The sequence below is a fragment of the Syzygium oleosum genome, unplaced genomic scaffold, assembly GCF_021117445.2.
Source record: "Syzygium oleosum isolate NSW1041296 unplaced genomic scaffold, Sole_v2.1 Sole_v2.20, whole genome shotgun sequence".
Lineage (NCBI taxonomy): Eukaryota > Viridiplantae > Streptophyta > Magnoliopsida > Myrtales > Myrtaceae > Syzygium > Syzygium oleosum.
The window spans coordinates 4,821,270-4,845,016 of NW_026607504.1; the positions used below are offsets into that span (position 1 = coordinate 4,821,270).

Genomic DNA, 23,747 nt, shown 5'->3' on the forward strand with positions numbered 1-23,747 from the left:
ATGGTTTTCTAATTTTCTCAATTGTTCTTTCGTGAGAACGTGGGGACACAGTTGAAGTCGGCGATTTTCTGCGTAATCACGCAATTTCCTCTGTTTTTTCTTCTTTGTCCTCTTCTTTGGAAGGCTGCGTGGGCAGAGCAGAGGAGACAAGGCGTTGGGATTCTGTCTGTACGCCTTTGGAAATTGGTTCATCCCGAAGACAGACACAATCAAAAGACGAAGCAGGAAGGTAGGCTTCAAGTTTAAAGACGACGACACGGCTTCGATCGAGATAACATTTGTTTTCGGTTCGTCTTTCAGAGAAGAATCAGGCCCGTGAAATTGGCTTGCGAGCAAATTTTGATGAAACGAAATAAAAGAAAAATAATAGATAGAGATGAATAAGGTGCGTCCATGGACCGACCACGGAAGGAGGAGAGCTTAGGATAGACTCTCTCTGTGGCTCAGCTCACGTGAACAATGTGGAGAAGAGGGCCATTTCTAGTCACCGGCCAGGCCTTGCTTAGTGAATCTCGCGCACTGCATCATCGATTGACTTATGACATGATTACCGACACATTCGAATCGTACCCACCAAAGTACCACTGTCATTGATTTATTCAACGGCCATACTAGTCATAGGAGATCTTGTGGTATGATTGCCTAATATCTAGTGTTGTCAATCTCGATGCCGTCCACCGCAGAGGCTTACTGCTTCAACTCGCTAATTATCGACATTGATATATAGACGGAAACCATAACTACGGTCGGCTTCAATTCACATCTATCCAAATCATAATTTGAAACCGATCAGAGACTATCATAAGACATTTTCCCAACAAAAAAGAAACGGCATAATATGTCACCATCCCGGAATACTAAGCTCGCGCTCAAGACTAAAGAACGGTACTCGATAGTCAAAGATCCAAGCACACTAGTTAGTAAAAGTTTCTGGCCTGGGTATAGTGCACCCTCTGGCACACACAAAGCAAAAAAATGGTCCAATTATTCAGATTCCCAGATTCTGGTGAAAAGCATGGAATAAACGCTGGCTTCGGCATTGACCCTGAAAAGGGGCACACCTCGCTAGCTAGTTGCAGCAGCGCTCCGCGACACCACAGTAGCATGGCCTTTGGCTTGGGTGGGGGAATGTGAGAGAGCCTTGGCCTCCACACAGCTCCTACAGCCTCTTATTCCCCACACGATATGAAAGATCAAGCCCACTAAGGGGCGCGTAAACACTAAATTAATCGAAGATCTTCTTGCCCTTTGACCCGTCACAGCAGGCGCAAATCTTGAAAAATTCTGTCGGGCCCCTCTATTTATTTCACGTCGAAAACGTTGCATCAGTACGCAAAAACGGTGCTTTTTCCTACTATAAATGTTATTAGCTGATACAAGCAACCAACTCGACTCATCTTTTGAGAGCCGCAAGTTGGCAAAAGAGAACATGGACACCCTCTTTTGCGTGATATTAAAAGTAAGGCTGGGTGGTAAATCTCTGTCAAATGGAGATGGACAAGACGCATTACACTGTGTACTTATATATCTTTACGCAAGTTGGCAAATCCTGTTTAAGATGTTAATTACACTAGATTAGGCAAGTTGAGAAAACTTGTCAAAGCCACTGCTTTTGTTGCCTTTAAAGCTTTGGCCTTTGCAATAGCAACCGAATGAAATTCGCCCATAGCACGTACCAAGACTGTAACAGGCACTTGCATGGACGGTGTGGTTCAGATGGAGCGTCGTTCGTTTGCTTCTCATTAATCTCCTTATGCTTCTCCTTATGGTCTGTCTGTCCTTAGCCAAAAAAAAGCATTACCATGCCATGCAGTTCGACAAAGTATAGGATACTTCGAGACGATACTTTTCACCAGAAGCTCAAAATTGTTGGAGGGACCAAACTTCTCCCAAGAAAAAGGAGCAAATCAGTAGTTTTGCTCCCTAAACCTTCGTTGTTATACCAGAGAGGCGATCACAACTTACCTATGATACTGCCTCGCGTCCCACGCACGCAGAGGTGGGCATCGCACGGTGCTTCGCAGAAACATTGCAAAGCTCTCCTGCCCTGCCAGATTGCCCCCGTTGCAGGACACCCCCTGCATCTGAGCCATTTAGGGAAGTAAGTTCGGTCATGGTTCAAAAAGAACATGGACACACCTTCGCGCGAAATTGACATGTGCATGTCGAGAGCACAGAAAATTATAGCTTCATGATCTGCCTTCAATGCCACAAATGTAATTATAGGAAGTCGAAATGAAGTCTACTAGCAAATTCAATGATATGAACATTACCGGAATTGAAAACAAATTTGATTGTACTATCAGAGTAATTTAGACCTACTATAGTGTTAAAGGATTCTACTGCACTCTCAAACTCCCCAAATTACCGGCTACATTGACTTGACGTCTAAAGGGACAGTATGCCCTCGTTGCAAACTGAAAGCCTATCCAAGAGTAGAAAACCTCACCCTGAGAATGTAAACTCTAGATCATCATAAGTTATTCCAGACTGTCTGATGCCGGAGCATTCTTTGAAGACGTTGAGTTGTCGACTCTTGCCGCTATTATCGACACCAAGACAATTCTTGTCGATATTGTCGACACCAAGTCGACTCTTCGATTACAACGAACCGAAGACTGTTCGGTTCCTTCAAAAGATGAAGGCCATTAATCCAACCACTTTGGAAAATGGTAAAGTCATAAAAACCTTCAATCGGTTACATTTAATTCTCATACATTTTCTAGATCTAGTTAATGTCATTCAAGTTTTTAGAGTCCTTATTTATTTATGGTTGTTTTCTAGTAAATATTGTTCATCTTTCCTACAAGTCTTTTGGTTTTCCAAAGAGTCTTAGTAATTACTCAAGCTTGGAAGGTTGTTCCATGCTCTATATATGCATGATATGATGAATAACAAAGTAAGACTTATTTTGAGTAAATTTGAGCCTTTGGCTTGAGAACAAAAAGGATATCTTGTTTTACTCTTATCCCTCAGGTGGATTCCTACGGGTGGCGAGTATTTGCTCTTATCTCCTAGGTTAATTACCTACGAGTGGCGAGCGACCTATCTATTCAAGTTCTCACTTGTGTTGCCTCCTACTTCTCTACACTTTCTCTGGCATCACCGACTATATCATTCTTCATTCATCAAGAACCCAAGATTTGCATTGTCTATCTAATCAAACAACTGTCATTCGCCGCAAAAACGACAAGCAGAACACAACAAATCCATAGGCTAAAGGATTCCAATATCAGTTGAACAAAAATGGGCTATCCAAATTCTCATGATCACGAAGGCCTTGAAAATCAATTGCAAAGACCAAACAGGAAAAGATCAAAAGTCTCCAAATTACATGCATGCTCGAGTGTCAACAAAGCAAGGGTATACAGCCACAAGCAAATTTGTTCTGAAAGCTGCCCACGGTACAGAACTTCCAATGGCATCAATACAGAATAATGACGGGATGAATCACTTTCTAGTGTATCCATTAGTCTCTTTGGATAATACATAAGTCTCTACAGTTATTATAATTCATCTAGAGTACAATTATCTACCAAGGAAACATACATCTATTGAGCAAAAACTGAATAATCCTCATCTCAGTTAACTCAATAAAGATGCATGTGGACCACGAAATACTTCTCCATATGAGCAATGTAATCTCATGGTAACTTAACAGGTCGAACAGCAAATTAAGAAGTAGGCGAAAATTAAGAAGACATGAGTGAAACCAAAACCATACATAAAGACACTAAGAGTTTGCAGTTGCAACTTATGGAAGATTTGGAGCTTAAGGGAATAACAAGGTGTCACAGAATATATTTTAACATGATATTCCCACCGAAAAAGCATTGAGCCATTGTTGCTGTTGTCACTATAGTACAAGCAATATACCTGGTACCCTATATTTCAAAGAACTGGATATAGCCAAGCAAAACAAGAGTAAATTCGAAACTATCGATGCATGAAACATCCCATTTTTATCATAATGTGGATAGTTGGTAAAAAAGGTAGAAATTATTAAGTCATGAATAGCCAAGTGAACACGAGAGGTCATTGCCTGCATCTTCTTAGCTGCATTTGGCAAGCTTCCCAGCAGCTACAAATTTTTTTCCCAACCCAACTGGTCTATTGACAATGACCAGTACTTAAGCAATTAGAACATGTCATCCTCCTCTCAATATGCATCTCAGAGCAATAAATAATGCCATTGTCACACCGAGCATACTGAGAATTATCGCAATGCCATCCTTCAACAGTAATTGACACTTGATTAATGACGATTAATGACCTCTGCCAGGCCAAGAATCAATACCACTCAATCCATGTGAATACTATAACCACAAACTTCAACAAGAAGCCACTAAGGCATCACCAACACAGAACTGAATAAGAGCACCCATCAGTTCCACTGACGTCAAAATAGCTCAATTAGAAGTTAACCAATTTGTCATCCTCACTGACCAACGCAAGAAACCAAACGGGATAGAAACAAACTCAAATCTCCAAAACATCCTATGTATATCATCTCAAACCAACAAAACATGAAAAGGTGAACCAAAGCATAACCAAGAAAAAAAAAGAGAAATATGTACTATTACTCTTCTTTCCCTTTTCCCTCCTTCAAGAGATCATAGTACATTCCCTGGCAAAATGCCCCTGCTCACCACAATTGAAGCACTTGCCACCACTGTTGTAACCGCCGCTGCCGCCGCCGCCGCCAAATCTGCTACCACCACCAGCGGTGCAATCCCTCGCCATATGACCAGGTCCACCGCAGTTATAGCAAGCACCGCCGACGCCGGCACCGCCGCCGCCGCCGCCGCCGCCGCCTCTACTAGTACAATCCCTCGCCATATGCCCAAAACCACCACAATTGAAGCAGGAACTGCCTCCTATTCCTCCGCCCCCAACATTGGTACTCCGACGACAATCCCTCGCCATGTGGCCAATCCCGCCGCAGTTAAAACACGCCCCGGAACCCCCTCCGCCGCCGCCGCCGCCGCCGCTGCCCCGGTTTCCGCGGTCGCGGTCACAGTCCCGCGCCAAGTGCCCCACCTCGCCGCAGACATAGCATCCGGAGCCACCGGCGCCACCCCCGGCGAACCTGTCGCCGCCCTTCCAGCTGCCGCCGAACCCGCGGCCGCCCCTGCCGCCGCCGCCGCCGCCGCCGCCGTAGCCTCCGTAGCCGCCGTCCCTGGCGCTCCCCCTGACGGGGGCCCCGTCGGGGCCGGTGACGTCGACGGCGGAGGACTTGCCCTCGGACTCGGTGACGACCGAGAACTCGACCTCCTCGCCCTCGGCGAGGCTGCGGAATCCGTCGGACCTGATGGAGGACTGGTGGACGAAGAGGTCCTCGCCGCCGTCCCTGGGCTTGATGAAGCCGAACCCCTTGACGTCGTTGAACCACAGCACGGTGCCGCCGCACCTCCCTTGATCCGCCATGGATCCGATCGATCGAAGGATCACCCAGAGAGAGAGAGAGAGAGAAAGAAGAGAGAGAGAGAGAGGCTTCGGTGGCGTTCTAGAGAGAGAAGGGACGGGGCGAGGTTTGAGGGGGCGGTTTATATAATGCGAAAAACCCTAATCGCGAGCCCTACACTTGTAAGGACTCCGACTCCCCTTCGAAATTCTGATCAAAATTTTTTTCGATCTTATCTTGTTTTATTTAATTATATACTTCCTAACTAAGTAATAAATAAATCTCTTAAAAAAATATTTTAAACTGAAAAACAAATCTCAATTAATTAATTAATTATGTATATTTTTTGAATGTAAATACGTCCGGATCAAGTTATGTTAATTCCCTAATTAACTAAATCATTAAGGTCGGTGGAAGTTAGGGGTGTAAACGGTTCGGTTCGGTTCGGTTTTCTTGAAAAACCGAACCGAACCGAACCGTTAAGGATTCCTCCTTGAACCGAACCAAATAGGAACCGAACCGAATTGAAACCGAACCGATAAGCCGATTTGGTTCAGTTTGGTTTTCGGTTTCTTCTTCTTTTTTGTTTTTTTTTTTTGCTTTTTTATTCATGGCTCGATTTTCTGTTTTTATGAAAAAATTTCATGATAATTTTTTGATAATAATATGTATTTATGATAATTTTTTATGATAAAAATTAAGAAAGCTCTGAAATTTCATCGTCTTCATCTTGGGTTCCGGCGAAACGAAGACTGTAGAAGTGAGAAAGAGAGCTCACATTTCGGAAATACTTCAGAAATCCTCTTCATCTTCTGCAGCTGCAAAACGAGCACGGGGAAGAGCGCCACTCTCAGCGCCAAGGTGGAGGATGCAATTCACGACCCACCTGCAAGAAACCCAACAAATCAACCTTAAAGAACTCGACCCACGAATTCGACCGATACCCATAACAGCTCAAGATCGTACCAAGGCAAGCCAGTGACATCGTGATAGCTATCGAGGAGAGAGATCAAGGCCTTGACGGGAAGAATTGACTCTTCCACACCGCTCGCCGCCCCTTCGATCGCAGCATCGATCCCCGCGCCGCGGGCGACGTCGGGAAGAAACGCCGCAGACTCGCCGAGCCCCCGGAGGTCGAAATCGCCGTCGTCGGAGCCCGACGGAGCGGAAGAGAAGCGGCGGCCGGATTGGAGGAAAGGCGGAGGAAGCGAGCAGGGATCGGAGCGATGACGGGGGCCAGGGTGAGGGCGAGGGGCGGCGAGGGAGGGAGCGGAGGAGAGGGAGGAGAAGCGCGGCCAAGAGCGGCGGAGGTGGCTCCACAGTCGCGAGGTGGCCGCCATTCGCTCGGCTCAGTTCGTTGCTCCGGCGTGACAGCAGGACGCGACGGAGTTCATACACCCTGCACGCCGCCGACGGCGGACGTGTTTTGCATATATGAGGAATGAGGATGGTCTCGGTGAGAGGAAGAGTGTTTATTTCAGTTCGGCTCGATCCGAACTGATCCGAACCGAACTGAAATAAACCGAACCGAAAAAAAAAAATGGTTAATTTTGATGATCCGAACCGAAACCGAAACCGAACCGAAATGCACGAAATTTTCGGTTCGGTTCGGTTCGGTTCGTATCTCGGTTCGGTTTTCCGATTCGGTTCTGACACCCCCAGTGGAAGTGGAAGGGTGTTCTTTTTCTTATCATCATCATCATCATCGAACTATAGAAAGAAAAGACTGGAGGGTGATTGAAACTTAGGATTCATCTGGTGTTTTAACTTCATTGTCCCGGGGAATTTTTGTTCTTGATCCGGGACTATGCGAAACCGCTACCTAGCTACGTTGTCGATTATAAGGTACATTGGTTGGCACGTCAAGGAACATGGTCGGTCGGGGCTCGTGTCTTTCGGGGGCTGTTATCTTAATCAGGCAAAGGTGTGAAAGAGGCAGCTTTTTGCTGATCGCAGCCCGAGTTCGAATGGGGCGAAAGCTCTCACCTCGGCCAACTCGCTCAATCAGCTATGCGACTGCAATGATCGTATGCTTTGGTTAATAGGGTCTCTTGATCTGCATTGATGGCTGGTGGTGAAGATTATGGGAACTGCTCACTTGATGCTGCTTCTGAATTAGTTTCAACTTGGATTTTATCCGCTAACTGATGAAGTCCTGTCAAATTGGGTGATGAACTAAAGACAATCTCGGGACGGTTCATCTCGAATTAGAATCGACAGCTGATATGAATCAGACCCATCTTTCTCCGTAGATGAACCATTCGAGAGTCCAATCGTTCGATCTGAAGCACCCGTGTTCGACGAGATTTGCTCCAGACCAGCGATGAGGCAACTGTGCTGTATAGAAGTTTGTGGTTATGTGGATGATACTGCCACAGCGAGCAGTTTGTGAGTACCTGCCATTAGCAAGTCACTTGAGGCCTATGGATCGTTCTGTTCACTGATTCTTCGTTGTTCGGTTCGAGGCCGGTGGCAACGCGCCATGTTGAATTCCTCGAAACGCTGCACGAGAGTAGAGACCCGAGAAGAGATATGAGCTCCCCAAACTCTTTATACGCGTCGATGTTCCTTTTTTCCAAATAACAACGACCCTGAAGATTTCAATAGATAACAGACTGATTTTGAAGAATAATCTCCAAGGTCTGATATTGAAGTTTCATTCCGCTACCCTCCTGAATGTTATGGTGAAGTGCCCTTACACCTGAAGAACACGGTCCTGGAGCAGGATTCAGTTTCCTTATGCTGAGAGATTATCCTATAGACAAGCACTTAAGAGTTAAAGGCTTAACCTCTTCTAGATAACATCTGTTTTTGGTAGCGCCCGTCGCACTTAAGTAATAAGATTGCAGCTTGCTGGACGATCACACAGATCGTGCGTCTCTAACATTTGTTGTTTCGAGATGGCCATTCGCCCTTCTTCGACCAACTGCTATGCTCTCACCATTAAATGGCAAGGTCATGTGAAGTCTGGACTAAAGTTCGACACAGGGACTCGATGATCGTTATAGATCAGAGCTAACTAAGCTGTTAAAACTTCAGATTGATTTGGGCAATTTGTTGCTGCTTTATTAATCACCAAAACAGCTACTAGCTTCGTTCTAGCTGGAGCTCCAGTTAGGTTCGTAGATCCTCCTGACTTTTCCGCTCATCGTCTGGAAAGATGGGGACTTTTGGAGCACTGTGTTTTGCCGGTCACTTTCGCAATTCCTCCGATCTTCCTCCTCTTGCTCATGACTTACTTACCACATCAGGTCACTCAACTCAAGGCAGCTCTTGAGCATCATTCCCTAGCAACATAGCCCAGTTAAAACTCTGCAATGTTGCGACCTCGTGAGAGTAATTGGGTGGTTCAACAGATGCGATATCGGTGCTGTAGCTGTAGCCGACCCCTAATTTGATTATTAACCTGACGATCACCTTCGCTTTTGCCGCTAGCGTAGCCGACTACAGTGTATATAATTCACAGGCAAATCTTGATTGGAGTACTATGACAAGGTGGGGTTTCAGATCCTGCGTCTACGTTTATTGCTAGCCTAACACAAAAGTAGTTAAGAAAGGAAATCTTGGGGGACATAGCCTGTAGTTAAAAGAATTACAAGTGTATTCTGGAAAGAAGGCCAAACGAAATTGACATTCAGAATCCGGATGAGTATATAAGGACGAGAATGGCAAGATGAAATTTCATTCTCCTTTACCATCAATCAAATATGACATTTAAAATCATCGCATTCTCATACGAACAATGTTCATCTCCGTTGTGATTATATGGCGCTTACGTGAGCTATGCATGTCGGCTTGCATGACGAAAGGCCGAGATTGCACACGTACATCGCGATGTGGAATAGCATCACCACGATCCGTGTCCATTAGTATTGCCCTTTTACCTAGGAACAGCAAAAAGCAATTCCCTAGGACACCGTAGGCTGTTCGCAATCGCAAAGCACATAACGTAATTCGTCGGCTTATGGAGCTACTATTCATACTTCTCATTCTCACAAGCTTGTCTCGAGTGGCCTAGATTATTCGAACAATGATGTGGATCGATCCTCTATCTATCTCTCGTATGAGATTAGTTTACAAAACCGATACATCACGTAATTGCGATGCGATTGTGGTTTTTGTTTGACGTACTCGCACCTTTCCTGTGGATTGGTCCACAAGACAAGAACCTAAAAGAAGGGGGTCGACTGGAGGTGTTCTTGTCCCCTAGGACTCTTTTGATTTCCGGTTCTAATCCGATCTCCTTTCTCAATGTCTGTATGCGAATCAGATGTCAAAGGGCACACATGCAAAGCCACGGGCAGCGGCGCTCTTCCATCCATCATGGATAGCTTCAATGTCAAGGCTAAATTCCCTAAAATGCGATGTCGCAATCAGCTGAAATTGCAGGGTCGTTCGAATCAGCTCGTGCACCTTTCTTTTTTTAGATCTCTTATCTTGAATTCTTCTCCGGGCTTCAAGAAATTTCGTAGGCAAAGAAATCATCGTGGTGTCCGAATTTCACGCACCCAACTTCTTCTAAAGGGCAAAGCTCGTCTTTCGATCGGACCGTGTGGACCACCAGACAATCCGACGTAAATTCATATATAAATGCGCGAACAAAACGATGCTCGAACTTTGGCCAGACCCACGAATCTTGGACGAATTCCTGCTTCCAATTAAAAAGAAATTAGGAAGAAAAAGCAGTGTCCATGCAAAAGCACAGATCATCAAAGCCAAGATCACAGCCAGCCATTCATTTTGTATGGCTAGATATTTTGGTGAAGCTCTCTGACTGCAACAGAAGCGGGAAGAATGATCTGGGGTTTGGCCAGATTCAACTCACACCACCATCACTACTTCTTCCCAAGCTTTGACACCCATGAATTTCAATAGCTTCCTTGACCCATCTCATGAATCTGCGATGCAACCATAGTTGCGTCGACCGATTCTCGACCTCTCATTTGGGGAAGAACTTTCTTTGACTTTTAAGGGAAGAACAAGAACAAGAACAAGAACAAGAAAATCGAGAACCAAGAAGAAGAAGAAGAAGATAAAAAAAGGATGCGATGAGATAATCAAGAGCATCCCTTCAATTCCTTTCGTAATCGATTGACCAAAAACGCAGCAAGAATTCGATCTCCAATCTCAAATCGGTCACAATACCCAAGAATCAGATCAGATGGTGTGCCTACCAAAATCAGGCACCTTTCATACTTTTTCACTTCCTCCATAACTCTGCTTCGTATTTACTCTATACAACAAAAGCTAAAGCTCCACTCGATATTTTGTATATGCACAGCTAAATCCCTAAAATCAGTCCCAAACTCTGGGGGGGATCGCGAATCAGTGAGCCGGCTCGGGCGCCTACCAGCACTGGTCCGTCTCCCAGTTCCTCCCCCTGTAGCTCTCGCCGCCGCCGCCGCCTCCGGACACGACGGTCAACGGCCTGCTCCTCCTCCAGAACAGGCTGCTGTCGTAGACGGCGCGCTTCTCGGGGTCCGACAGCGTGGAGTAGGCGGCGTGGATCCTCATGAACTCGTCGGCCGACGCGCCCTTCCGGTCCATCGCCGCCGCGTCGGGGTGGCACGACCGGGCCAGGCGCCGGTACGCGACCTTGATCTCCTGGCACGTGGCGCCCACGGGGATGCCGAGGACCTCGTAGAGGGACGTGCACGCCGGCTGCATCCCGTGGCGGCGGAGGACGCGGTGCGGCTGCGGGTGCGGGGGCGGGGACGAAGGGTAAGGCGGGGCGCGCGGCCTGGCGTCGGAGGTCGTGAAGGAGGCGGCGGCGGCGGCGGCGGCGGCGGAGGGGGACGAGGTGGGGGAGGCGCGAGGGCTGAGGAAGGCGGCGCGCGGCGGAGCGGGGGCGGCGGAGGGGCGGAGGAGGGGCGGAGGAGCGGAGAGCGACGGCATGGTGTACGGTGCGGGGCTCTGTTATGGCGCGGTCTGAGAAGTGAAGCGCCGGGGTGGAGGCTATTCGTTCTTATAACGACAGGGTGCAGAGGCGCCCCCAAAAACGCAGCGTTTTTGGGCCCTGCGACCGCGAAAATCGAGACCTCATGAAACAGGGGACGGCGTGGATCATGAGGGGCGTGATTGAAAAAAGTAGTAAATTCAATTGGATACCCCGAGAAAACAGTCAAATTGTACCAAGTGCCCAATTTCGAGCCAATCGTAATTTTTTTGTTAGAAAATGACACAAACACTCTCTTTACTTTGGCCCAACTACAACGTGATCTCTGAAAATTTAATTTATTTAATATAATTTCTTAACTTTAGCCTAATATGCAATGTAGTACTTGAACTTTTAATTTTTTCAATGCCGTCCTTAAACTTTAGGTAAATGTTCAGTTTAGTCCATAAATCATATAAAATTGTTCAATGTAGTTCTTCCATTAATTCAAATTCAGAGACTACATTGAATATTTTCGTATAGTTTGGGGATTACATCGAACATGAACCGAAAGTATAGGGATCACACTGAATAAATTAAAAGTTCATGGACTATATTGTATATTGGATCAAAGTTCAGCGACTGTCTGTATCATAATCCCTTTTTTATAGTTTTGTTTTACTTGGGTCATTTTTATAATTTTGGATTTTTAAGGGTGGTGAAAAGTGAAATGCTTATCCGGATGTCGAATGAGTCAGCAAAATTGGGTTATCCAAAAAATCCGAGTAGAAGTCGGGTAGGGGAGCTAATGCGAAGTGGATATGAGGCGGAAGTGTCTCCTCCCATTCGCCCAATCCCGATTTTTTTTTTTAATTTTTTTTTTGTTCCAATTTCGTGACATTATTGATTCAATGAATCTCCTCTCGCAGCAACATGAGCCCTACGTTGGGAGGAACGAGATTTTTCTCTTTCCTTTTTAGATTTGCCATCAAAACCAACCCCCCGGCACCCCCAAAAAACAAGCCAAAAAAAATGCATGTTTAGTTAAAGGTCTTGCACCTACGTACCACGAGATAATGACATAAATAATTTCTGAACTATGATTCAATATATAATATGATTATTGAACTTTTAATTTGTTTTAAGTTATTCCTGAACTTTTAATTTGTTCAATATCGTCACGGTGAACATATATCAAAAGTCCAGAGACAATACTGAATAAATTAAAAGTTTTGGGGCCATGTTAAATATCGGGTTAAAGTTCATGGAATACATTGAACAGATTAAAAAGTTCATGAACCGAATTGCACTCTGGACTAAAGTTCGGATACTGTTTATGCCATTATTCCAGTAACAAAACCATGCATAAACTCTAGCTTGGAACGAGTGAGACCGGGTCAGCGCGACCGAATCGACGACGGGAGGCGGAAGTAACGACCGGACGTACATAAGGCACATAATCGGAAATTTCACGAGCCAACGGGCGCGGGGTGTTTCGGCCGCAGGTCTCAAACGATCGTGCTTTGACTTTTTTATACTTTGTATCAAAAGCATCACAGAGATGAGGAGGGAATTCTTGCAGGTAAAGTAAAGGATCCTACTCTTTATTTTGGGGGACGAGCCCTTCTTCCTGTTTTTGCTTGCCTGCTACTACCTCCCGTTGCCATTTCTTTTTTGCTGAAACGGCCCCTCGCTCGAACGCAACCAACGTGGATGCGCACTACCGCACTCATCATCATCGTCACTTTCAAAACCGTTCTCAAGAATCATCGAATGCTCATCTCGATATCGAATAGAGAACCCACCGCATGGCTCCCACTTAAATCACAAGTGTCACTGAATTGCAATCACACAATTGCTTAACGAGCTACGTGGTGCTTTGCTTTCTTTTCTAAAGGGAAAAAGCTAGAGAATGTGGTACGTATTCTCCTCCCTCCATTTATCATCCAATGTCAATTCATTCTTAGCCATCTTGCTTTTTCCTTGGGATCGGGAATCCAGAGTAAAAAAAGTCCACGGCCTATTGCACGTCACATGTCGGTCGTGAGACATAAGGATGGCCGGCGCTGACAGGACCGCCACGTCGGCGGTTTCCGGCCTGAATCTACATTGGAAAATGGTCGATAGGCTTAGGACTCGATTGGCCAAACTAAAAAATTGGAAAGTTCAAGACTGAATTGATAGCCGTACAGTAAATTTAGAATTTTCTAGACAATTGAAATAGGTGGGTCCATAATCTTTTTCACTTCATTTCCTCCCTCTAATCTCACGGAGAATTTAGTATTTTATTTTTATTTTTTGTGTTCAACCCACAATTTTCCAATTTAAACCAGCTTATTGTGATCACACAAAAATGAAGAGCTAAAATATAGTGACCATTAGCGGAAGCATGGTGACCAGAGAAAGGACGTGAGATTTTGATTCGAGAGCTCCAGCTTGCTCGTGATTTGTTAAATAATATTTGCTTGGATTCATATATAGGCAATTTTCATTAGCTTTTTTTTATATATATTTTTACTCTTTGCCAAAATGCGAGTTGATTATTTCTATACAAAAAAAATTTGTGTCGTATTGTGTAAATGATGAAGCTCTCTTGAACTATCGGGTAGGGGACCGATGGAAACCTGTAGGTTATAGGTTTCGAGGTATGCATGATAAGTTCTAGGTTCTAAAAATTGGGGAACCTATTTTGACGAATAGATTCCAAGTACCTGGAACTTGAAACCTTAAATAAGTTTTTTGTATTTTTACTTGGTTTATGTCTTCGCATGATCCTGTTGTGTTCCATAGCGTTGGATAATAAGTGTATAATCAGGAACCACTAGTTTGAGCTTTCATTTTATGACTTGTTAATGTTTTATATTCTTCGTGTCTCTAAATATAAGTTATGGTAGGTGGATCGTAGCAGTAAGTAGTTGTCATTAAATGTGATGATTTACTGCAATTGTTCAATTAATAATACAAATGGGAATCTGGGTAGACCCTGAAACCGACCTTGAAACTGGGTAGGTTCCAGATTTCAAGGTATGGAGGGTAGATTTTAGGTTTCGAAAAATGAGAAACATGTTCTCATGGGCAGGTTTCAAGTCCAAGTGAAACCTGTACGGAACTTAAAACTGTTCACCCCTACTACCGGGTTCCTAAAATGGCAATCAAGATCGTTCATGGCTTTTTTTCTTAAGTGCTCTCTCGTAGGCCCGGCATCTCGAGAGTGTGGTGTTTACCTACACGTTTTCGGACCCTTTCGGGTCGTGCCCGTTTGAGATTGCTTGTGAAACTCGAGCGATTTCGCGAGTTCTCACGTTTGCGAGGAGTTGAAAGGGAGAAAGAAGAAGAAGAAGAAAAGAACAGGTTAAGAGTCTCGAATTGTTGTTCTCCATACAATGGTTCTAGTCTATCGATCCGTCGTCCTCGAACGGGAGATATTCAATCAAAATCGAGTCTCTTGCGATGCAAGTTGAGACGGGATAATGTTAGGAACGCACGGTGAAATACACGAATCTAAACAATTCAAATCCATGGCCATGAGGTCGCTATCTCTAGAGGGACCCCAACCACTTTGATTGGAGCTTGAGCCTCCCCCAAAATCCACAGAAAAAATATCATTTGATCTCCTAGAGAACGGACAAACAACCATTGTCCACAATCTTGATTTGCGGCATTTAGTTCGGACCGAACTCAAAAAATCTAGCCCTTCGACGGATCTTACGTGAGAGATCGAACAATATTTATTAGCCTTGGCTCCCCTCGGATCTGTCATTCTGTTCGGGGCCGTCCCGACTCATACCCATGATTTAGAAGCATGGTTTGAGAATATTTAAATATCGAGCATCACTCCCCTCTCCCTTTACATGTCTCCTCGATTCCCTCCCATTTATAATGAGATCCACGTCGTTTTGCCCGATGCTGAATTTCAACATGCACACGACGACAAAAAAAAAAAGTGACAAAACATCTAAAAATCATGAAGCTAATTCGCAAAATCTCGTATCAGGAAAGACTCATTGAGATGTAAAGACACGCGGCTTACACGATCCATCGAATTAGTTAGGTGTTTCATAATCGTGATGATTAACGGTCAATTAAGTATCGGTTTCAGTCGAATTGGCATGATTATTGATTAATGATTATGCTCCAAAGGGCGTACCAACTCAATTAGGAGGAATAAAACTTGACGATGCTTTAGGCTAATCAATCACTTCAATGGCCACATGGCCAGGCATGGAAAGGACAGGGCGATCAAAGATCCGACCCTCGATGTGACCCCAGAATCAAAAGAAGGAAGAGGACAGATACAACGCATAGGATATGGATAAGATGATGATCGATGGGTACACACATCCATGCATACAGTGAATAATGACATCAATAATTCTTAAATTTTAATTTTATATATAATTTAATTCTTAAATTTTTGATTTGTTCAATATAATTCATAAACTTTAACATAATATTCAATATGATCCCTGAACTTTTAATCTGTTCAATATCCTCTCTGAATTTTTAGAAAATGTTCAATTTAATATATTTAAGAATCACATTGAACATTAAGCTAAAATTCAGAGAGTACATTGATCAAATTAAAAATGCAGGGACCAAATTACATATTAGGTCAAAGTTCATGGACTATTTGTGTCATTTTCCCTATATATATGTATATATATTATAAAGAAGAGTTTATGGAAACACATAGAAAATTCTCCAACTTTAGTGCCAAGAAATATATATGTATAGCAAAAATTGACGGTGGATAGAGAAAAATTTTTGATTAAAAATTCTAAGATGGTATAGAGATCGATCCTTTTCATTATTCGGCTAATCAATGCAATGGCCCGATGAAATTTTGATGGGTCGAATATTCTAATTTTGCATCGTGCGAGGCCGACAGTACGGTCTTATTAGGAAATAAAAGTCAAATAAAGTCCGCTAATTTCTCTCCACGCTCGGTTGTCGATTTCGTGGAAAAAAAATGGTAGCCGAAAAGAAATTTAATTTTTTTTTTTTACTTTTCGATTGTCTCCGAAAAATGTTTGGTAAGCGAAGTTGAAAAAAGAATGACAAAAGAAAAATAAGCAGAACCAAGCATATGTACCAAATTTTCCCTAAATTAATTTTTTTACTCTATGACAAATTTACCCTCTATTAAATTTTACCATTAAATTTCCGAATTCGATTGCACGTGGAAGTTGACAAGTGTAGTCTACATTTGTGTGGATTTACCAATTTATAGTTTTTGTGGTATTAATCCAATTTAACAGATGGTAAATTTGTCACAAGTGTCTGGTTTGGGTTTTTGATGGTCAAAAATTAATTTGGGATAAATTGATCACAGAGTGTACTTGGTTTGGGATTTTTGCGATATTAATTATTTTTTTAAGTGATAAAGATAATTAAGATAAAAAAATATTTTTTAAATTAGGACTTCACAAAAAGTCAATGGCCAGCAAAACAAAGGACATTGGAAAAAGAGAGTGCATCATGGCACGTGTGGAGAAATTGCTCTATCCAGTTTCCAAGCTATTTTGCCGACGTTGCCCGTACAAAAAAGGCCTTTATCGTATATGTCGGACTTCACTGAAATTGCTGATTGAAATAAAAAAAAAAAAAACCCTTTTGCACTACTATCACACCAGTTCACCACAGGGGGACTAACGTCGAATGATCGGTTTCCGGGTGGGCGTTCCCTAATCTATAGTCCGGAACAGATCCCGTGACTCTCGATTCTAAAGATTTCAAAAATCTAGAACCGGCTCACTTCTTTTTTTCTTCCTTGTTTTGCATAAAAAATCGAATTCTTTAAATAAAACACAAAAGTTCCACCATTTCCTTATAAAAGTATATATATATAAGAGTTACGTCGTTGTTGAAAAATCATAGTTTGGATGCAAAAACATCTTTTTTTATATCTTGCAAAAGAAGCTTCAAGATCGGTTCAAATTGATTCTCGGTTAGCATGAGCGGTTTCGATATTGGAATCGGGAACCAACCTGGTTCTCCCTAGAACCGGCCGGCATTGAACCGATTGGTGCAGGCCAGTTCGGTTCGGTCCAGCTGCTCCCGATTAGAATCGAACCGAACTGGACCGAACCCGATGCTGACCCTCAGGGTACAGTACATTCCTACTGCCAATAGACAGACACAGACAAATACGTGGGCGATGCACGTGTGGAGAAATTTGGTTTTGTCCAGTTTCAAAGCATACCTGCCATGCCGACATTGCCCAACAAAAAGAAAAAAGTAAAACCCTTTATTACAGAAGTGGGGCAAGAAGAACCCCTCCTTTTTCCATCCATGTGCACAGACCGAGAAGATAAGTCCCGGGCACAAGCGAAAGCTCAGTTCTGCAAAGCACGAGAGCTTCTGCTTTTTGACTCACAAAACTTTTCTTTATATAAAAGAGATTTCTGAATTGCGTTCGAAAGATCTGCTGAACGGTTCAAACGGAGGAGCCTGAACGATTCATCCTCGCCGTCGCCATCGAAAGGGTCCGAGTTTTCTTGCAGCGTGCGGGAGCCGAAGATGTAGTGGCGCGGTGCACGCATCCGATGATGATGTCGAAATCCTAGAGCAACTGGAGGGGACGACAGCTTTGGGTTTCGTTTCGAGTGGTCATTTTGAGCCCGTCAAATTTGCATGTTTCCGGCCACCTTCGGCGCTCCTAAGCATGGCCTGCTTGATTGGTCGCGTCGCCGTCACCCGATGGCGACGTTCATCCCCGTGGAGTTTAGATATGATACTTCCAGTATGAATGTGAATATCTTCATCATCGAAATTTCGGATAACCATCCTTGAAATTATTATCTTATGAGTTTATCCATCCGACATGAACAAACGGACGTCGCTTTCGCCTCAACGGGACGATGACTCCGTCGTATTGCTAGTTTTTTTAAATCTTGATGATTGAATGGGAAAGGATTTGCTTCGTTGTCTTTTGATAACAAGCATGTGCTTGAACCGTTCAAGGCTCGAACTCGAAGCTCCTTTGACTTCGTCCCATGCAAACGTAATAACCGGAAAATGCAGGCGCGGGCGCGAATCTGTGCTTAAGATTAGTGACCGGTCGGGGGCACGGGTTTCGCTAGAGGAAATTCTTGGTTTTCGTCGTCGGGATTGTTATTGCATCGTCAGCAGTGTACTAGATCTTCACATCGCATGCCGAACCGATCCGAGCTATCGATGCATGGAAGGGGCCTCTGTGGATTGCAACTTGCGAAATTAACAATTTGGGCGCTAGGAACTGCATCGTATTCTTTTATAATCACTAAGTGACGCGTAACCGTAGAACCGGAGCCAGTTTTGCGCAGAAGCCGTGTATTTGCAGACTCTTTCTTCTCTTTCAACTTGGGCATCGATGCATGATGTCGGCTCTACCGGAGTCGAATCGTTTTCTGTAACACACATGCGTCCATAAGTGCATAGATTATTACATGGAGTTGCTAGATACGGTGAAGTACTCATCTGGGCATGACTCATACTGATACGACGTGCTTCGGCTTGTTTATTCATTGCTTTGTTCGGGTCAAAATAAACAACCTGAGCTCCGTTAGGATATTTCCCGATTCGAATCTGTTGTTCCTCATTACCAAGAACAGCCAAGCAAGAGGATGCACACTAATTTGAGAGCTATGAGCTGAAATGGGAGGTAATTCTGGGAACAGCGGACATCGGTTTGACTATTTCTGTGTTTTCTGCAGCATGCACCGTCCTCCTATCGCTGCCATCGCTGCCAAACCGATTGCTCGAAAGACTGGATATCAGAGTTGAATTACTAAATCTCTCCAATCAATGGTCTATTACAATGCATAGCCACAAAGCCTATGGATGATTATCAACTTTGCTGACAAAAGACCGCATCTAATCTTGTCGAGACGTTCTTGAGGGAACTTACGATACGCTTCCTATGCATAATTTGTGATCACAACACACAATTTTTAGGGGGGGACGATGAATGAAAATCCCGAACGAAAAACAGGAGAACGTACATCCTTCCATGAATCCCGAAAGTTCAACACGGTGGTGACGTTTTGCGAGCTCGTACTCTTAACTTCTCAGCAGTCTGCGAAATTCTGATGGGCTTATCTTCCCATCTTCATCAGTGTCGGCCTCTTCAAGTGAGTCAGCAGAAATCCAATGTGCTGGAGGCAGAAACAAATCATCGGACAAATTGTGCTGACAACCTTATCTTAGTTTAGACAGAGCCAGTGTTCATTCTGGGCACTTTGACTGATTGCGTAAAGTTTCATATTGCATCCTCACAAGCGCTATTTAAGTCTGAGTAAGTAATGAAAGGACTTCAATCATGTATTGCGTTCGTTGTAGCAGACCCAATGACTACTGGAGAGACCAAGGTAAAATGCTTAAGAAAAAAAACTCTACCTAGGCCTAAAACTGCCTGAAACCAGCATTAGATTGAGGCTGATTAGTGAGGAAAAGGACACTTGCCATTCTTAGGTCTTCTGGGGTAACATATCTGTCCCCATCGAGATTGAACTTCTCGAAAGCAGCCTGCGATCTCTGTAGTAACTTCTCCTTGTTGTGCTCCTCCAGTTGAAGCACCATTAAGAGTGCCGGAGACAAATTTGCAAAAGTCCACTAGTCCATCTGCTTTGCTGGCCTGTCAGTCGGCATGAAGCGAGAGGAAACATGTGCTCGGAACACTTCAGAGGATAAGAAACCGTAGTGCAAGTCGCATGGACTTATTTTTGCTCAAATTTGCTGCGATAGAAACTATCGTGGAGAAAAACATAGTCATGTAATTCTCCTGACGAGAGAACAAGAGTTAATCGAGGTTCAGATTGATATGGAAGAGCAAAAATGCTCAATTATCCATAGAGACAGGCTTACGGCTCGAAGAATCTCCAATACCCGTGATTCCCTCAACTTCCAAGGAAGGTCTTTGGCGAGGGCCTGCAGAGAAACCATCTTTCTTAGTTTTCTCGTTTCCCAACAAGAGAGGAGATTGTAGATGTTCGGAAGTGGCATTGTATTGTTGTACCTGTCTGAAATCGGAAAATCAACCTGTCTCATTTCTTCAAAACCAATGGAATCGTTTTTATCAACATCAACGGCATCGAACTGATCCATGAGATCAGGCAGTTCCTCAACAATTGAGTGTGTAAGGCCAAAGCCTGCAAGTGGTGATTCACAAAGTAAAGAGGGAGCCTACGAAAGAAACAAAAATAAAATTAACAAGAGGCGCCCAGAAGGCCTCTCTAGTATGCGCTAAAAGCTCCGGGAATTTGCGAACTTAGCAAAGCAAATTGTTTGAAACAACTGTACTGTGCGAATTGCCTGATTTTATGCAGAACAGATATGTCTATAGGTACTTCAGTGTGCTTCCCCCTCGAAACCAAGGATGTGCTCAACAAGTAGAGACGGCGCATTGTACCTAGAAACCCGTAAGATTACTTTTACGGTGAAGATATGCGCAGTGCATTCATCCCAGCATGCTAGACAGTCGGTTTAATCGAAACCAAGACATACAAGGACCTGAGCGGCAGTCATTCTAGCCCGAGGATCCTTTACCAGTAACTCCTGGACGAAATCTTTGGCAGCATTGCTTATGTTCGGCCAAGGTTGGCGTCGAAAATCAGGTTCGCATCACAAGATCTGCAGGAATTAAGTAGCTGCATAAGGGAAAACAGAGAAAGGAAATCGCAAAGGAAAGGCTGTCCAAGGTACAAGATCTCCCCTTTCCCTGCATTTGACATGCCCATGTGGGATGAGTACAAAGCAGTGTGACTCTAACGTATCTCTCTGTTCAATCACTTAGTTTTTTCGGTGTGTGAACTGCATTTACAACATTGACCTCCCAAATAACGTAGATACATCCTTACCTTTACCCTCGTCGCTCTCACGTGGCTTCTAAGGTACGGGATTTCCTGATGTTTCCCTCCCTTTCTCGCAAGGATTGGACTGATGCATCACTCCGTTCAACATTCACTCGCTGCATTCATTGATTACATGAACTACGCTCACCATGCGAAATGCAAGTACCTGCTTAAATATACCGTCATCAGTCGTGTCCTAGAAGGGAGCCTCCCACAGAGTAGGACATAAGTCATGATGCCGATACTCCACGCATCTGATTCGAGTCCTGATTGGCGTTTCAGTACCTCAGGAGCAATGTAGTTAAGACCGCCATTAATGTCTCGGAACTTCTCTCCTGCAATCAATTGAAGGTATCAACGAGATTGAAACGATAGCACTGGTGAGTCTACCAATTCCTATGCCTCTTCACATTTAGCTCGGCATCTGCTGAATGTCTTCTGAGAAAAAGCGAAAAGAATCTTCAGCATTCAACATCTAATTACCTAGTTTTATAAAATCCGGGCAGCCGAAATCTATGACTTTCAGAGGGGATTCATCTTCCTTTGACTTGAACATCAAATTCTGCAGCTGACAAGGAACGGTAAGAGAGCTTCCCCATCAGCAATACTTTGCATTGTAAGGAAACACGCTAGGAGGACCAGGGACATACTCGTTAGACTCTACCTCGGATTTCATGTCGCGGTGCACCAAGCCACATAAATGACATTCAGCGGCAATTTGGAGAATCTGTCGTGCAACCACTGCCGCATCTTCCTCGGTGTAACAGCCATCCTCCTTGCTTGTGGAAAACCACGAAGAAGTCGCCGCAGACTGATTTGGTACTTCGAGTTATACATGCATGTGTTGCAAGAGTTCTTAAGGCTCTTACTTAGCCAGTAGCCGATCATGTAAGTCGCTGCCCTCGCACAACCTGAAAAGAACCGTGTCAAGACAGACTCGATGTCATTGTGCACAGATTGACAAAAAGATAACAAAACGAAGAGACAAGAAAGTGGGAACAACTTACTTCATAACTACGTACACACAAGAATCATCTTCAAATGCGTTATAAAATTGAATAACATTCTCAAGCCCTGTCAAGGCTTGCACTATCTTGATCTCTTGGTCTACATCCTTAGCGGAGTTCTGTGTCCAGAAATCAAAAGATACGTTAGCAATGCAGACCACATTTGAAGAATCTCGCGTAAATATCAGGAAACGGTATACCACCTAAATTGAGCAGCAGAAATTTATCTGCAGAAGGCCTCTCTGTCTGATGGAGCCACCATAGAGGCATGGAAAGAAATACAACACGAAAGCCAGTGTCCGGATGCGCGCATCGACACGACCCCTCATCCACCAAATAGCCTAAACTTGTAATTAGGAAATCCTTCGACGAAATATCCAAAAGACATTTATTTTATTGAACCGTGGTACGATAGGCCTGCAATCTAGTGACAATGACATGAATACTAAGAGCTAACTGTTTGCTATATGTATGTCCATGCATCCAGCATTCGGACTTGTGCAGTAGCTAGTTCATGCAAAATTTGTTTATCTCGTCGCGAGCACAAACGCACGAGCGTACGCACCCCCAATGGAAAATGACTCCAAGAAAAACAGAGAGGCCGAGCGAGAGTGACCTTGTTCTTGTTAAGTCGCTTTACGGCAACCCGTTCTCCATTGGCCTTGTCGATGGCGACGTTAGTGGCCACGTCCCAGCAGCCTCCCCATCACGCACCTTTGGTGAAAGCGCTTGTCGTAACCATAATCTGTGACCTTCTCATTCGCACGGTTCGTGCCTTGTGGTCGCATTGCCGTTGTGAGTGTGGTGACTCTGATGGTGGAGATGCAGAGACCCATAGTTGAGAGAGAGAGAGAGAGAGAGCAGGAAGAGAGGAATAAAGGATGGCGGAGGTTGGTGATCGGTGGTGGAGGAGAGGCGGTGGAAAGGAGCAATTCGCGTTGACCAGAGGCAATTTTCGTAATGCTCTCTGCGTTAAGTCTACGAAAAGTCAACGCCGCAAACGCACGACGGAAGGATCTACTAATGATCCAGTGCTTACATTAAGGAATCGCAGAGCTCGCATACGTTTAGGAAGCAACGACAGGCCGCATGGGCTGTAAGCCTGTAACGACACGACTCGACACGACTCCTAAGACCAAATCCGATGTAGAGTACTCCACCACACGAGCCGCCAAAGCACACTCCGTCAATCATCAATCTCCAGACCAACGCTGACCCCAATACGACCACGAGTCGCCTCGCAGGCTTCGTCGTACCCTGCCTACTCGTCCTTAAAGTTTATAACATTACAAAAAAGTCCATTGCGTCAAATCTCATGATGCGTGACAAATTATTAGTGAGTACTAGAAAAAGAAATTTTGAATCACAATACAACATTGCATCGATTTACACGTTAATTTCATTTACTTGAGGCCACGAGTTTTAAAACTCTTGGATGCCACGAGAGTTCTAAAGAATACGTAGCTTTGCCTGCTCTGAAAATTCCAAAGAAAAATGAACAGCAGGAGAAAAGGTAAATGAACCAGATCATACCAGAAACAAAACGGTGAGTTCTGCAAACGATTTGGATGTAAACGTGATATCTATTCTTAAATGGTTTGGATTCATTGCATCGATTTACACGTTATTCA

The 23,747-nt window shown here is 44.1% G+C and overlaps 2 protein-coding genes across 2 annotated transcripts; both read right to left on the minus strand.

Moving 5' to 3' along the window:
• Window positions 1-4,368: 4,368 nt before the first annotated feature.
• Window positions 4,369-5,537, minus strand: LOC115683656 (cold shock domain-containing protein 3). The gene has a single exon (XM_030608210.2). The coding sequence runs from the start codon at window positions 5,425-5,427 to the stop codon at window positions 4,606-4,608; it is 822 nt and encodes a 273-aa protein (XP_030464070.2). The 5' UTR covers window positions 5,428-5,537; the 3' UTR covers window positions 4,369-4,605.
• A 4,903-nt stretch (window positions 5,538-10,440) lies between these two features.
• Window positions 10,441-11,319, minus strand: LOC115667639 (chaperone protein dnaJ 11, chloroplastic-like). Its single transcript, XM_030589199.2, has one exon. It carries the CDS (start codon window positions 11,297-11,299, stop codon window positions 10,751-10,753), a length of 549 nt encoding a protein of 182 aa, XP_030445059.2. The 5' UTR covers window positions 11,300-11,319; the 3' UTR covers window positions 10,441-10,750.
• Window positions 11,320-23,747: the final 12,428 nt, after the last annotated feature.

Excerpts from the sequence above, each read along its gene's own strand:
- LOC115683656 (XM_030608210.2), bottom strand. The coding sequence starts at position 5,427 with ATGGCGGATCAAGGGAGGTGCGGCGGCACCGTGCTGTGGTTCAACGAC.
- LOC115667639 (XM_030589199.2), bottom strand. The coding sequence starts at position 11,299 with ATGCCGTCGCTCTCCGCTCCTCCGCCCCTCCTCCGCCCCTCCGCCGCC.